We start from the raw sequence: 16,923 nt of genomic DNA on the forward strand, positions 1-16,923 counted from the left end.
CCCTCAAATCCCACCTAGCTTCTTAGTATTTTTTTTTTTATTTTTTTATTTTTTTTATTTTTTTTTTGAAGATAGGTTCTTAGTTCTCACTTGGTAACTTGTTAAAGTTTATCATTCCAAATCTTTTTGGTAATTTAATTGGTTAATTGTCATTATCCGTCACAAATCCTCCTTCTCCTCTCAGCTCCCACAAGATATTTACTATTTTTGGAGTTTTTTTTATTAGCTTTTAGAATATTTATGTATGAATTATTGATTTGTGTGTGGTCGATGGGAGTCGGTAACCCAGCACCCGTAAAATCCTGCAGGGGGCTAACTATTTATATTATATAAAAAAAAATAAACTTGATATTATTTTTTATCACAAACTTTCAAATGTGACTGGTCACATGGTGTGACCATCTTTTCGTGGGGTTACTCCGTTAATGTTATACACCTATGTTAGTGTTGTATGGGTTAATTTATTATTTAAGGGTTAATAATCAATAAGTATACTAAGATTTAAGTCTTGTTTGGCAAGTAGCCGTTAGCAGGTTGATGCAGCTAGTTATATCAAATGATTTCACTAGTTAGGCTCTGTTCTTTTGAGCTCCTGGGCAGAGCAGAGCAGATTGCAGCAGAGCAAAGCAAAACAGAGCAGATTTCAGCAGAGCAGAGCAGATTTCAGCCGAGCAGAACAGAGCAGAGCAGATTTTATTATTAATATTATTAATATTATTAATATTATTAATATTATTATTATTATTATCATCATCATCGTCGTCGTCGTCGTCGTCATCATCATTATTATTACTACTACTACTACTATTATTATTATTATTAAATATTAATTATTATTATTATTTTTTTGAAAGAAATATTTATTATTATTATTATTATTATTATTACTACTAATATTATCGCATTATTATTATAATCATTAAATTTTTAAAGTTAAATATTAATTATTATTATATTAATTATAATTATTATTAAATATTATTTAATTATTATTATTATTAAAAATTAATAATTAGTATTATATTTAAATATTAGTTATTATCTTAATATTAATTGCTATTATAAAAATCAATTATTGTTATTATAATTAATATTATTAGTTATAAGTATTATTATTACTATTAGTATAATTACTATTATTATTATTATTAATATTATTATTATTATTAAATATTAATTATTATTATTATTATTGTTATTAATAATTATTAATAATTTATTATTATTAAATATTAATAATTATTTTTTAATAATAATAATAATAACAATTATTATTAATAAATATTAAATAATATAATTAATATTTAATATTTATTATTGTTATCTATTATTTATTTATTATTATTAATTATTAATTATTATTATAATAATTTAATATTAAGTATTAATTTTAAGTAGAGCAGGGCAGAGCAGAGCAAATTGAAGCAGAGCAGAGCATTTCAGCAGAGCAGAGCAGAGCAAAGCAGATTTCAGTAGAGCAGAGCAGAGCAAAGCAGCTCTAAAGAACGGGGCCTTAGTTGTAAATAACTAATTATGTGAAAGTGTGTGATAAATAGCTGTCTATTATTAGTTATTTCAGTATATTACTAAAAGAACTAATTGCAAAAGGCTCTTAATGAGTTTTTTTTAAACCCCAAAAACTCTTTAATAAGCTATATATCCAACACTATAGTTTTTATTTTTTATTTTTTATTTTTTTATTTTTTTAATAATGATCAAACCTCTGATAGCTTAGTGATCAATAAGCTAAAAGCTTTCCAAAAACGTATTTACCAAACGAGACTTAATTTAATTCGTATAATGGGGTTACACTGGTATTATTGATTTATTATACTCCCAAATTAGTAATCACTGCATTTTTTTTTTACAATCAGCCATACTAATTACAGTAGTAATTACTGCATTTATTCTATCAGTAATTAGCTGTTCATTTTGTTAATGAGCCTGAAATAGTAAACCTCTCTAAATTCCCCATTTTGCATCCGTCTTCACCAAGGCAACACTTCCCCCAAACTCAGCCACTATCCCTACCCTCTGCCGCCGCATTTTCTCTCTCCTCCTCTTCACACCCTTCAACAATGGAGGACGTATGTGAGGGAAAAGACTTCTACTTCCCAAAAGAAGAGGAAAAAATCCTCAAATTCTGGGATGAAATCAAAGCATTCGAAACCCAATTACAAAAAACATCAAATTGCCCTGAATTCACCTTCTATGATGGACCCCCTTTTGCTACTGGTCTCCCCCATTACGGCCATCTTCTTGCTGGTACCATTAAAGATATCATAACCCGATACAAGTCTATGACGGGTCATCATGTGACCCGTCGATTTGGGTGGGATTGTCATGGTGTGCCGGTTGAACATGAGATTGATTCAATGTTGGGGATTAAGAGTCGGTCCGATGTGATTGATATGGGAATTGATAAGTATAATGAAGAATGTAGAGGGATTGTTAGTAGGTATGTTAAAGAATGGGAGGAGGTTGTGAGGAGAGCTGGGAGATGGATTGATTTTCAAAATGGGTATAAGACTATGGATTTGGGTTTTATGGAGTCAATTTGGTGGGTCTTCTCTCAGTTGCATCAGAAGGGGCTTGTTTATCGAGGGTTTAAGGTATGATTTTGTTTTGTTTTCGGGTTTTTCAGTGTTGCGGAGGGGTAGTGATGTAGATGGGATTTGATTTGTGGCCTCGGGTTTTGCTACCAAGGTTTAATGGACTATGTTAGATGATATATGCTGTTTTTGATTGTTTTGTGATGTGGGGTTTAAGGTTTTGGTTTGAATGTGAATGGTTGTGTATGCTCTTTTGATTCAATTATGTATATGATGTCTTTTGCAGGTTATGCCGTATAGTACTGGTCTGAAGACACCTCTATCGAATTTTGAGGCTAATTCTAACTATAAGGTTGGAAGCATTGTTAATTGCTTTAATTTGTCATAGTTGCACATGATTGGTTTATGTGTTGAGTTGTTTGTGTTATTGATACCATAAGTTATGCAGGAAGTACCTGATCCTGAAATCCTGGTGACTTTTCCCATTGTGGATGATCCTCATAATGCGTCCCTTGTGGCATGGACTACAACTCCATGGACTCTTCCTAGTAATCTTGCCTTGTGTGTCAATGCCAATTTTGTCTATGTTAAGGTGGGTTTTTTTGTTCTTTTGTTGATATGGACTAGCATTTCATTATGGCTTCCTAGAAATCATGCATTGCTGTATATATATATTTTGTGCAGGTGAGGAGCAAATCTACTGGTGCTACGTATGTGGTTGCAGAGTCTCGTTTGTCGCAGCTTCCTAAAGACAAAGTAAAAACCGAGAAATTACCAAATGGATCAGGCGGTGAGGCTAAGAATACTAAGTCTAAAACTAAGGGTTCCACATCTGAGAAATCTGCCTCAGAAGATAGTTCATATGAACTGTTAGAGAAAGTTCCAGGTGCATCCTTGGTGGGTCTGAAGTAAGTAATTCCTCTCTTGGCATTTTATTTTATGCGTCCTCTATTCTTACTCAAGAATTGTTTCATTTTGTTGGTAGTTGATAATACTTCATATATTCAAAAAATTTCCTGAGATGGGTTTGGCAGCATTTAGTTGTTTTAGTTCAAATCAGCTGAAAATATTTCATGAAGTTGAAAGATGCTTTAACTTATGGTTATTGGACTTTATCAAGACATCATTGTCACTGTAATCAGTGCTAAGAGTTGCTGATTGCTGTAGAATAGCTAGGCAGCCTAGGCATAACATATTCCTTTAGTTATTAGCACTTATCCCTGAAAAATTTGCTAGGATATTGTTTTGAACTCTTTGGTCAAAAGATGACTGATTTGTAGAGAACGATGATAGACTTGGTAGTAATATGTTGGATTAGAAGAAAGGAGACCCTTTCAAACCAAAGGGGGCTAGGTAAATTTATGGTTGACCATCTGTCATATATTAGCTGCACCATGGTCTCTTGTGAATGATGCTCTATGTTTACTTGAGATTAGTGACTTCTAAATGTTTTTTTTTTTTTTTTTTTTTTGGGGGGGGGGGGTGGGTGGCGGGTGGGTGGGGGGAGATGAATATACAATGGTTTTTTTGGTTTGAAAATTGTTGTAATCATACACTCTGTGTTCATTATCTGAGCCATGATATTGTCTTATGGAAGGAGCTGTTTATCCAAAATCAAGGGGCAGGTAAACATTATGATGATTGTTCATAAGATTCATTCTGGATATTTTGCTCTGATTGTATCATTACATATTGTGATAGTTGGAGGGGCTAGGGGTTGGTTGTTTAATAGTATTCTGCTTCTTTGATATTGTTGAATCAAAGAGCACCCCATCGTTGTATGACTTGTTTCTCTCTGTGTCAAGAATTGGTTTTGAGACACGAGCCTTTTTTTCCCTCTTTTCCTCTCAAATCATATTGCTTAATGCTTATTGCAGTCCTAGTCTCCTAGATTAAGATATTATTGGACACTTTGGGTCTACCTCTGGAATTGAGTCATGTTTCATATAAACTAAAATGATTGTCTTGGCATAGTTAGTTTGCCTTTATTGAAATACTTTCAGTATGCCAAATGTTGGTCTGAAGTGTCTTTTCCATATTCTGATTAAGTGTTTTACGAGCCAATTTTGTTCTATGAATTTCTCACATCTGTTTTCTGTTTTTTTCTTTTCTATTATATCGAAATAAAGGCAACTATACTGGAAAAAAAAAAAAAAAAAGAAAAACTCTGCTTAAAGCTCAAGGACAACTCAAATGTTGCGTCTCTGGCTCGATCATTTTGTCTTCTCTTTTGCATACTTTTTCTCACCTTTTCTTTTGATTCTGGTTTTCAAAATTATAATGGAATGAACAAATGGTTGCAGGTACATTCCTTTGTTTGACTATTTCAAGGAGTTTTCTGATGTGGCTTTCAAGGTTGTAGCAGACAACTATGTGACTGATGATAGTGGAACTGGAGTTGTACATTGTGCTCCAGCATTTGGAGAAGATGATTATCGTGTTTGCCTTGAAAACAAAATAATTGAACTGGTTAGCTACAAGCTCTTTTAATTTTTTTATTTGGATATCTCTACATTAGTTGTCTGGCTCTGAGTTTCTCACTTGGCATGTTCAGGGGCCTGACTTGATTGTAGCTGTTGATGAAGATGGGCGTTTCATCGAAAGGGTTTCTGAATTTAAAGGACTATATGTCAAGGATGCTGACAAGGAAATTATTAATGCAGTAAAGGCAAGGATGTTTGATTTTTCTTATTCCCTAATGAAAAGTTTTTTAAAGGAAGAAAGAGTTTTGTGGCTTGGATTGACCTTGGCTTACCAACATTCATGATTTTATGGGGAAAACTGAAGCAGCATATTAAAATAGTTAATTTCTATTGTCACTCAAGTGTGGCGAAGTCTACTGCTGGTGCTTGTTATTTTATTTTTGAAATTGGCTTGTCTGTACATATGCGAATTTGGAATTCTCATGCTATTTCTTTTTGTTATGCAGCAAAAAGGCAGGCTTCTCAAACAAGGAAGTTTTACTCACTCGTATCCCTTCTGTTGGAGATCTGAAACTCCTCTTATTTATAGAGCTGTTCCTAGCTGGTATGTACATTGGGAATTCTGTGCAATTGTTTTTGACTTTATGTTGAGAATTGATTGTCTAATTTTTGCCTGTGGAAATTGTAGAAAATTGAGTACTATACTGACATTATGCTACAATATTACATTCTATATCGGAGATTGACTTGGCAATCAAGATATTTCATATAAAGTGTTTAGCTATCATTATGTGTCAATGTGTCATAGAGCTGAACATGTTTGTTTTTTTGATGCAAGAGCATGTTAAGTCATTTGTACTAATTTGTGATGTTTCCTACTAACTGATGTTTTGCTAATTTTTATGATTTTATCTGTAGGTTTATTAGAGTGGAAAATATCAAAGACCAATTGCTTGAGAACAATAAAAAGACTTATTGGGTTCCTGATTTTGTCAAGGTTCTATTTCATTTGTATCTTTATATGTTTTAATTTTGTCTTCATTTTTCTTTTTGCCGTGTTTAACATTCAAGTTGATTTATTTTTATTTTTACAAAATTTAGGAGAAACGTTTCCACAATTGGCTTGAAAATGCTAGAGATTGGGCCGTGAGTAGAAGCAGATTTTGGGGAACACCGCTTCCTATCTGGATGAGTGAGGATGGAAAAGAAATGAGAGTCATTTCTTCCATTGAAGAACTCGAACGAGAATCAGGGGAAAAGGTTTGTCATATCCTTTACTACTTAAGGCTAAGCTGCTACTTTGCATCTTTACTGATTATTTTTATATCCAAGTATACTTAGTTTTCTTAGCTATTATGCAGTAAAGTCACAATTTGATAAAAAAATTGTGTTGATTTGGTGACTACTTTTTTCCATGGGAGGAGATGAAGAACCTAGGAAAAGACCCCCCCCCCCCCTTTTTAGCTGTGACTTGTGTTAATGTAGTTTACAACATGAGGTTTTTGCTCAAGTTAATTTGTGTTTATGCAGTCACTTCTGTGTATGTAAATATATATGTACTTTCTCCGTTATACTCAAAACACTTTCCATTTCACACTTGCCAATGTATTATTTCAATTAATAATATCTTTAATTATCATCTTTACCACTTCTACTTTTTAAGCTTGCCAAAACCATAAAGGTATATATATATACGTTTGCTGCAGTCTTGCAAATATAGAGAGTAAAATTTTGAATTTTATTGCTGATCATTTTTATTAAGATCTTCACCTTAAGGAAGATCTGAATTTCTGATAATCCAGATTTGTTCACGCCTTAAGGAAGATGCTTACTTAAGATAGTACTAGCTCTTTCATGTCATTATCTTTCTCTCAGCGTGTGTAGACTAGGCAACTGATTATTGCTGGCTTAGCATTTTTTATTCATCTTCTGAATGCTTCCTTGCTACTTGTCTAAATGGCCCCTCTTCTCGCTTATCAAGAAAAAATCATTTAGGACATATGGGACTTCATTTTTGATGATTTGTTACAGATTATTGTTGTGTTTAGCATTGCTAGTCAAGAATATTAAAGGTTGTTATTACGTGGTCTACCTTGCAAGCAATATTGGTTAGGGAAAGTTATAAAGGGAAATGTGGATGTCCACTGAAAGCAATGACTGAGGGTTTGGCTAAGTTAAAAATCTGCCGTTTGCAGCATGCTGTATGAGTCATGTCTTATATCTGGTATATATAATGGTTGAAAAAAAAAGTTTGCATTTTTCTCATTTTCTCTGTCCTTATTTTTTGTTGGTTGAATTGAGTACAATTTTCTGAGGTGCTTTACTAACTGTTTATCCTCTACAGGTTACTGATTTGCATCGGCACTTCATTGATCACATTACTATTCCATCCAAGGATGGGAATGGTGTTCTACGACGTGTGGATGATGTAAGACATTTTAATCAGTGCATTTTATTTATTATTGATGTTATACATGGAGGTGGAATTAGATATGAAAGGGTGTGACTTAGACAGTTAACCACCATTTTCTTTAAGTTTTAAATTATAATATTCTGGCATCATTACTGTGTTGCCTAACTTTTGACGTATCAGTTCTAGGGATTTGTGTAATGGACTTGAAGTACATATATAGAGATCTTATGTAAACTAAAACTTTTGAAGTTCCAAAAAAGGAAATACAAACACAACTGCTTTATTTGTTTCTAAGATAGAAGTGCTATTATAAAAGAGTAAATTTTATTATTGTGAATAGAGAGAAGCCAAGAAGTGCTATTCACAATTCATGAGTAACATGTTTGCATAAGAAGGCAATTGCATCATTGTACTTAGTTGCTGTAGCCTGACAAATTATAGTAGAAATTAATTCATCTTAAATTATTATAACATGTTAATATTGTTTGATTCAAAGGGCAGCTGTGCAGATTTTTTTGCAGAGCTTACATTTTTTTTTATTCCCCCATTTATTGTATAGAAAAAGGTTATGTATGGATAAGATGAGTATAAATTTGTAAGATGTTGTAATATTATTATTTTGCAGGTTTTTGATTGCTGGTTTGAAAGTGGTGCTATGCCTTATGCATACATTCACTATCCATTTGAAAACCGTGAGCTATTTGAAAAAAATTTCCCTGGACATTTTGTGGCTGAAGGTCTGGATCAAACTCGTGGGTGGTTAGTATCTTCCTCATAATATATTCTCCTTTGTGCTGTCCTAGATTTCTGTAGGTTTATGTATAGAAGACAATATCTGTAGGATAGCCAAAATATTAATCATTGACAATATCCGCTGAATAGCCAAAATATTAGTTATCGACTATATTTGCAGGAGAAATTTGTTATGGCGTGGTTTTGAATTTTTTATATTAGGCACCCTATAATTGAAATATAGTTCCTCGTTTTTTTTTATTGCACCATTTGACAATTTTGTAAGATCCCACATGACTATATTTTTCCTTTATAAAGTACGAAAGATAGTCAAAGGAGTAATGGATAGTGTGAAATTGCAAATGGTGCATATTTTAATAGATCCAGCGGCAATATAAAGGTCATTTGAAAATTTCGCTGATGTTGTTGAAATAAGTCTGTGTGAAAAGGGGAGTTTATAAATTGTGTAAAATTGCAAATGATAAGGTCACTTGAATGATAAGGTCACTTAAATCTTGCTGATTTCATCAAGGTATCTGTGTGCGTCTGAGTCCATAATCTGCTAAGGAGCATGCCTCTTTAGAGGCATTGGTGTTAATGTTGATGAATTTCACCGTTGGTGTGATTTATATTAATCAGCAGAAAATCTAAGTTTTCATAGTGGTCTAGTGTTACCTTTTCTTATTGTTGCTCTTTCTGTCCTTGTATCATAGACAGGACAATACAAAATATGTGCGTGGTGTATAGCTGTTTGTTTTTATTTAGTTCACTTCCATTTGTAGGTTCTACACATTGATGGTTCTCTCCACTGCATTATTTGGTAAGCCCGCTTTCCAAAATCTTATCTGCAATGGGCTTGTCCTTGCTGAAGATGGTAAGAAGATGAGTAAGAGACTCAAGAACTACCCTGCACCGTCAGAAATTCTTAATGAGTATGGAGCTGTAAGTGTTCTATAACTTTCCTTTTTCTTATTTGTTCAGTCTTTTGCTTCAGCTTTTCGTATGGAATCTTTAAGATTTAACAAGGTGATTTTAAGTCCTGATATGGTTTACATTTTATACAGGATGCGTTGCGCTTGTATATTGTAAATTCGCCAGTTGTACGTGCAGAACCCTTACGGTTTAAAAAGGATGGTGTGTTTGGTATGGTAGGGCTACTTGCTCTATATTCTTAGTCTTTTTTATTATGAGAATGTCTTCCCTTAGAGTTTGTGTTTCTCTTGATGTATGCTAATATTTCATTATGCTTTATCATTGTCTGGTTTGATTGATGTGCAGATCAGAGATGTCTTTCTCCCATGGTACAATGCATATAGATTTCTTGTTCAGAATGCAAAGAGACTTGAAATTGAAGGTTTTGGAACTTTTATTCCAACTGATCGAAGCTTGCTAAAGAACTCCTCCAATGTCCTTGACCAGTGGATCAATTCGGCGACCCAACACCTGGTTCATTTTGTCCGACAAGAAATGGAGGCTTACCGATTGTATACGGTTCGTAACTTGTTTCTAATTAGTTGTATTCTTTTACATGTGAGTGCCTTATGAATGATTATACCTTTGATAAGGAACCAATCTTCCCACAGGTTAGGGTATATCCTTTAATTATACAGAGCTTTCAAAGTTGTGATTGGGCCCTTTTACTGTTCTGTATTTTGATGGGCAAAATGAAATCTCTTATAACTGGTCATTATCTACATTTGCATTGCCCATCTTATGTGGCATACTGATCTACATGTTTCACTAAACATTTCTAGGAAGTAGCTTCTTTTGCCATTCTGGAGACAAGTTCGCATACATCCTTTGTTCTAGATTTTATTGGAACCTAGTGTAAAAAGATAAAGAGTTTTGCTACCAAAAAATATATATAGCTCTCTTCTATTATTTTGGTGTTACTTTGTAAGGCCTTTCTCTAGGTTTTCACTGGCTGCTGTAAATTGTGGTGGTCTCATTTTTGTTCTGACCAAGCTGCTAGATGATTCTTTCTCTTTGTTAAGTAATATTACTTTGCGAACAATTTTTTTAAACCAAGGGTGTATGAGGTCCTGGCTTGTATGAGTTGTATCCCCTGTAGTGTGATGATAATTTAAATCCTTTTTATTTAGACCTATTTGAACTACTCAAATGGATTGCTTGAAATTGTTTTTGACTTCTTTATGTCCTTTGCAGGTGGTTCCTCAACTACTAAAATTTCTTGATGATCTGACAAATATCTATGTAAGGTTTAACCGTAAGCGGCTTAAAGGTCGCACAGGAGAGGAAGACTGCAAAATTGCACTGTCCACTCTTTACCATGTATGTTACTTTTCTTCACCCGAGTATTGATTATCGATCCTTCATTGTATGCTAGCTTGTATATATTGGTCTACAATAAACTCTTATGCTCTTAGAAGAGTAATCCTCTGGGGTTCAAGCATGTTAAGGTTTTATTTTCTCTCTCTTATGTCCATCTATTTGTATCCATAGACAGTACTACCTCTAGTCCTTAATTTCACAAGTCTCACATGTTTGATATTTTAGTTTGACTGCAAATATATAGTAAACTATGTAGATAAATAATAGAAACTATACCATTAGATCATTATAAAGAGTTGATAGTGCTTTTTATTAACACGTGCTAATAGTAATCAAGAACTAATAACAAGCTATTGAATCATGGGCTCCTTATATATTGAAACAGAGGGAGTTCTAGAGCATTTTTTCAAGAGTTGATATAGGAATAAATCGCTTTGTATAGTAACGGATCTCAATATTAGCATAACATTTACCACAGCCTTAGTGCCTTGCATGAACTAGCTTTAGGAATGTATCATAATTTCCCTTGTTTGCGCCATTGCATGGTAGATAGCTATAATGTAATATTTCATAAAAGATTTGACTATTTGAGGATTATATATGTTGATTATTTGCTTTCTAGATATCTCATACGTTCACATTGATAATGTTGCATTATTGAATGGATCCATTATGCCATGTTCGATGCAACTGTGTACTCATGCATAGAAACTGCCAAAACTCCTTTAAACTAGTGGGTATAGATTTTTTGATGGATTTGATTGACAAGGGTTTCTACTTTGAAGAGGTTGCAATGTATTATGTGTGTCTGTGGGTCAGTAATCAGTATCATTGAACTATCCTGGTTTCCTTTAAAATCTAATGGAATTAGGCCCTCTAGCTCAGGTCTCCGTCTGCCCAACACGTGGTTGGCTATGAGAACATTAAACTCTTAGCCTCTTGGTGTGAACTCTGAAGGTATGAGTCTATCCACGGTTTAAATGAGTATCTTTGAAGATCTTCCGTCACGAAGATAACATGCTGAGTGGTCTGGAAGTCAATTACCTTTCTTTACGCATTGGAGGAGCTGCCATTATAGTTCTGTGCAGCAATCTTTTAGATTAAGCTCTTGAATCATATTTCACTTATCATCTGAATTTTTGGTCATAGGTACTGCTAACTTCATGCATCGCTATGGCTCCACTGACACCATTCTTTACCGAAGTTCTTTACCAAAATTTGAGAAAAGTTAGTGATGGGGCTGAAGAGAGCATTCATTATTGCAGTATCCCTGAAGACGAAGGAAAGGTAGTCTCTTTGGCATGAACTTCAAGAACCAAAAAAAAAAAGGAGGGGGGGGGGTTGTTAATTTCAATTTTGTAAAAGGAATCTTAACTCAGTTATGGCTCACTGTAATTTAATATTTCAATTCTAGGGAGAAGAGCGTATTGTACAAAGTGTTTCAAGGATGACAAAAATCATTGATCTTGCACGTAATATCCGTGAGCGCCACAACAAGCCCTTAAAGACACCCCTCAGGTAGTATTTGTATCTATTATGCGTTTTATTTTTACTACATCTTTCTACTTGCTCATGAGGCTTGTTGGTTATTGGAGAGTACAGGGAGATGGTGGTGGTGCATCCTGACAAAGATTTTCTTGATGATATTGCCGGAAAACTAAGAGAGGTACATATATTTCAAAGGTGTAATTTGTCCATTGCTTAGATTTAATTCGATTAAGTCGTGTGTACGAGAGCAAACCTTAATAGGAAAGATTGCCATCAGTCAGTGAATTTAACCTCTTTATTTCAAATGGCCCTAACCCTTGAAATCCTAAAAGCAATAAAGAAGGAAGATACTCTTGATTAAAACATTGCTTATTACTAGCTTCACATCTTTCAATAGGCCTGTTCACGGATCGGATACTCGGATATCAAAAATTGATATCTAAATCCGATTTGAAAATTTCGGGTATCCGATATTCGGATACCCAAAATTTTTGGATCGGATGCTTCGGATATCCATTATCCAATATTAAGTAAAATTGATTATGATTACTTTCTAAATTTCACTAATTTTACCGCTTTTTTATTGCTAAGTTGTACAACATATTTTAACAAAATAGTAGTCCTTTTGCAAAAATCTAATTTTAAAAAGAATTATAGATATGATGTTTTATCATATAATTTTTTTTGTTATGAAGATAAGAATGATTCATATAGATATGGAATACCATTCCAGGGAAATAGAAACCAAGAATTTTCTTATACCTTTTTTTTTTTTTTGAATAGCTCTTATACTTAATGGAATTCCTTGTGTGAAATATTCGTTTGGTCGAGGGCTTCCAAACACATCATAAGTTAAACCCGTGCTAATATATATTATCATCAAATATATTAAGAATATTATAATAAGTTAATTATACAAGGTCAGTTTTAAAATGAACAATTTTTAAATTTAATACTGTATATATTTCACTATTTTAGGCTTTATATTTCGGATACCGGGTATCCGGAATTTTGAAAATCAATATCCAAATCCGCATCCGTTATCCGCTTTTTTGGATTGGATATCCGATCCGAAATGAAAACTCGGATCGGATATTCAAAAATTTGGATCGGTTGTAGATCGGATTCTCGGATTGTTTTGTACAGATCTAATTTTCAATATTCTTGATCATGATTTTGTCACATTTGCATGCATCCGATAGAATTTGTTGCCTTTATTTCATCAAATATTAGTTTGGCTTTTTTTGTTTGACCATCAAGACATCGAGTCATTCTCGTGTAGCAGAGATTCTTGTACATGATTATTTACAAATTCAAATTGAAATTAATCTGTTGGCTATTACAATCCATAGGAATCTGATGAACGAACATTATTCAAATTTGGGTGTAGTAAATAAGGGTATTGAGAAGGATTCAAATTTTTTTTCTTAGACTTATTTCACTTTCACACAAATCAAACAGGCTATGTGTATGGTCTATCCCATCAATATAACCTCTGTTTTCTACTCTCGTGGGCATACCCTTTTTTTTTTTTTTTTTTTTGGGGGGGGGGGAATAAATTGATGGTAGCACCATGAAATTTGTGGCCCTGGCTTCTTTTAAGCTGACAGTCTGACACACTGATTTTTTTGATGAATTTTAGATTTCCAAGAAATAGCTGTGAGCATGTGTTAAAAAGTTTAGTGCAGGGACTAATGCTCTTGGGATGGGCCTTTTTTGTAATAACAATTTGTTCTGTGCTCCCTGGAGAACTATGTGTTCCGCAATCTTTACATCTTTCTTAATTGTTAACCTTCCGTCACAAGGAAAATTTCTCGTCTAACTGTTTTTTTGTTTATGGGTCTGTGAATTGTAGTATGTTCTGGAAGAGCTTAACATAAGATCTCTGGTTCCCTGTGATGATCCATTGAAATATGCATCTCTTCGTGCTGAGCCTGATTTTAGGTATGCATGCTAGACAACTCTCTCTCTCTCTCTGTTGAGGTGGAGGAGTTGAAGTGCTTTTTTATTTGATCTACTTTATCTGGTTTTACTTATGATATGTATCTGTTCTCTTAGTGTGCTTGGCAAGAGGCTTGGCAAATCAATGGGAGTGGTTGCAAAGGAAGTCAAAGCAATGTCCCAGAAAGATATATTAGCATTTGAGGAAGCTGGAGAAGTAACCATTGCTGGCCACTGTTTGAAGCTGGGTGACATTAAGGTTCATTTCTGCGCTAAATTTTTATGCGCATTTAGTTTAAGAGTTTGCTTTTTTTTTGTTTTTTTTTTTTTTTTTTTTTTTTTTTTAATGAAAATGTTGGATGATTATTGTTATTTTGTTGCTTATTTGTTGTGTGATAAAGCATTATAATGGTTATCTTGACCTAGGAATGTAGGAAGCTTTCTGTTTTCATTTAACATGAAGATCAAAATTGAGAGTATATGATTTGCCTGAACTCTTATATGACCGTGTCAAGCAAATTAATATCAACTTAGAGGATACGCAGTCCAAACAATCACACAGAAGTGTTGTTTAATCTGGCAGAAATTAACTAAAATTCTGAACTCAATGAGGATAAAGTTTTATATTGCGTAGAATTTGTTTGTAATTCATAACCCAAAACAAAAATGCAGTCTTATCATGTACTCGCATCTTCTCATTTGTACCCCTAGAATTTACTTTGCGTTACTGAAGTCATCAAATCATTTAAATGTACTATTGTTATGTGAACTTTCAGGTTTTGAGGGATTTCAAACGGCCTGATAATACAACAGAACAGGAAATTGATGCTGCTGGAGATGGTAATAATTATTGTAAATTAATTTAAGGTAAACTTGTTAGTTTGTTGTCATCCCATCTGATAGCTTCAACTCCCTGTGTAGGTGATGTCTTGGTTATTCTTGATTTACATCCCGACGAATCATTGTTTGAGGCTGGAGTAGCTCGTGAGGTATGTTAGTTATAATTCTTAATTTTTGTGTTTTTAGTAAATAAAACATTGACTCGTATATCTGTCTGCTTCATTATTATACCATTCTTCTGCTAATACAAAAGGAATTTAAAGTGGTCTTGTTGTGCCAAGATTTCATTTACAGAATATGCCATGTACTAACAAAATTTACAAGATCCTGTTAAATGTTTTTGTCAGCATTGACATTGTAAGTACACTGTTTCCTTGAAAATTAGTTCCATTTAGAGTTGAGGTTCAATTGACAGGAGCCTATAAAAAGTTAAACTAAAGCTGCAATAAAATTATATCATCCTCATCAATAATTATTTTCCCAAAATCTTAGGTTGTTAATCGCATCCAAAAGTTGCGGAAAAAGGCAAGTCTTGAACCTACCGATGTTGTGGAAGTGTACTTCAGTCCATCAGACAAGGATGCTGCAACCTTGAAGCAGTTTTTGAGTTCACAGGTAACAAGATCCTTGGTTTTTGAAGCATAATTTAAGTTTTTGATGTTTTTTTATTCAGTCTAGCGTGGCTTTGAATTTTTTTTATTAGTTTTTGACTATATTCAATTACTGATTTCCTAGTATTTGATACTGTTAAAATCCTCAAACGAGTATATGCTTTGTTGTGCAGGAACAATACACAAGGGAGGCTATTGGCTCCCCGTTACTGCTTGCAGAATTCATGCCTTCTTATACAGTAAGTATTTCTTTCTTTTTTTTTTTTTTTTTTTTTTTTTTGCTTAGTTTGCAGCTTTTCTTTTATGCATATTGTATAGTTCAACTTTTATGTACTCCCTATGTTTTTATTTTATTTTTAGTGAATGCAACACTTTGACTTGTGCGGAGTTTTATGTGCTTGAGTTGAATTTGTTAAACCTTGTCAAGAGATCGTTTATTTTCATATTTATTTATTAATTTTTTTTATTGCTTGAAGCCTATATGCCTGTAGGATGTAGCCCTACAATTCTATGAAAGATGTTGCAGTTCTTATCAGATTTATTTGAGCATTTGCTACTTGATCTGTACAATTTACAGGTTATTCTCACCGAAGAAACTTTTCACGGTGTATATGACATGTCGTTCACTATTAGTTTGTCAAGGCCAACATTAGTATTCAATGATGAAGCTCTACTCAGTTTATATGAAGGTTTGAGCTCATAGATCCCATAAAAACTATCACTTAACTCTATGTTTAGGCTTGGATCTCACAACACATTTTGCAATTACAGGAAACACGACCTTTGCAAACGGTTTACAGGTTTACCTTAGATCAAGAGATTCTAACAAGCTGAAGTCCGAATTTAATGCCGGAAATGGCAAGGTACTTTTATCTACAATGTCCCTGTGTTTTACTGTAATTTAGATTTCTCTTATTTTTGAGGAAACTGGCTCTGATTTTTTTTCCAATTTTAATATTTTCTCAGATTAGGGTTGACTGCATCAAAGATCAACCAGCAGTGGAAGTATTACTGGGTCAACATGTATTCTTGAGTGTTGGAGATCATTATCTGAGCAGAAAGTCCGGGTGAAAGACAGATTTAAATCAAAACTCTTTTTTTCATTATTTATAATTTTCATTTTTGCGCACATAAATTGCTAACATTCAAGAGTAAGGGTGGTTTGACAAATTATTGTCAATTTTGTAAAATTTCTCAATTAATTGAAAGAAAACGATATTTACTCACATATAGGCCCTGAATTTAATTTATGCTAGTCTCCTTGTCGTAGTTACTTTATAGTTTTAAACCCAAGTGCGTGCTTTTTTCATAAAAGTAAAATTTCTTGACCTCTCAGAAGTCACACCACAGTACTACATTATTAATGGCGGATGTAAAAAGCAAATGAGGTGAATATTTTGGGACTATAATTTGCCCATAAGGAACTACTCCCTCCGCTTTTAAATACTTGCTTCACTTTTCATTTGCGGCTGTTTTTAAATACTTGTTCCATTTCTTTATTTGGAAAGTTTTTACAATATTTAATCAATTTCTCTCATCTAGTGGTCCCAACATATATTCTCTCTCCTCCAGTTCTCTCTACTACTTTTGCTTTTTATAATTTTTTTATTCTTCCACCAACCCCACTACCT

The 16,923-nt window shown here is 33.4% G+C and overlaps 1 protein-coding gene across 1 annotated transcript; it reads left to right on the plus strand.

The window, feature by feature from the left end:
- The first annotated feature begins 1,936 nt into the window (after nt 1-1,936).
- LOC110689283 (isoleucine--tRNA ligase, cytoplasmic-like) lies at nt 1,937-16,518 on the plus strand. Its single transcript, XM_021866033.1, has 27 exons — nt 1,937-2,612; nt 2,839-2,904; nt 3,001-3,144; nt 3,237-3,460; nt 4,856-5,021; nt 5,107-5,220; nt 5,482-5,579; nt 5,894-5,972; nt 6,077-6,235; nt 7,320-7,403; nt 8,014-8,147; nt 8,903-9,062; nt 9,185-9,268; nt 9,399-9,611; nt 10,287-10,412; nt 11,562-11,699; nt 11,827-11,930; nt 12,015-12,078; nt 13,756-13,844; nt 13,959-14,100; nt 14,618-14,681; nt 14,763-14,830; nt 15,174-15,296; nt 15,466-15,531; nt 15,870-15,981; nt 16,064-16,155; nt 16,259-16,518. The coding sequence occupies exons 1-27, from the start codon at nt 2,079-2,081 to the stop codon at nt 16,361-16,363; spliced, it is 3,552 nt and encodes a 1,183-aa protein (XP_021721725.1). The 5' UTR covers nt 1,937-2,078; the 3' UTR covers nt 16,364-16,518.
- Nucleotides 16,519-16,923: the final 405 nt, after the last annotated feature.

Source organism: Chenopodium quinoa, unplaced genomic scaffold, assembly GCF_001683475.1.
Source record: "Chenopodium quinoa cultivar QQ74 unplaced genomic scaffold, ASM168347v1, whole genome shotgun sequence".
NCBI classification, from domain to species: Eukaryota; Viridiplantae; Streptophyta; class Magnoliopsida; order Caryophyllales; family Amaranthaceae; genus Chenopodium; species Chenopodium quinoa.

Coding starts and splice junctions, on each gene's coding strand:
- LOC110689283 (XM_021866033.1), top strand. CDS start 2,079: ATGGAGGACGTATGTGAGGGAAAAGACTTCTACTTCCCAAAAGAAGAG. Junction 9,063..9,184: donor TTCTTAATGAGTATGGAGCT/GTAAGTGTTCTA, acceptor CATTTTATACAG/GATGCGTTGCGCTTGTATAT. Junction 9,269..9,398: donor AGGATGGTGTGTTTGGTATG/GTAGGGCTACTT, acceptor ATTGATGTGCAG/ATCAGAGATGTCTTTCTCCC.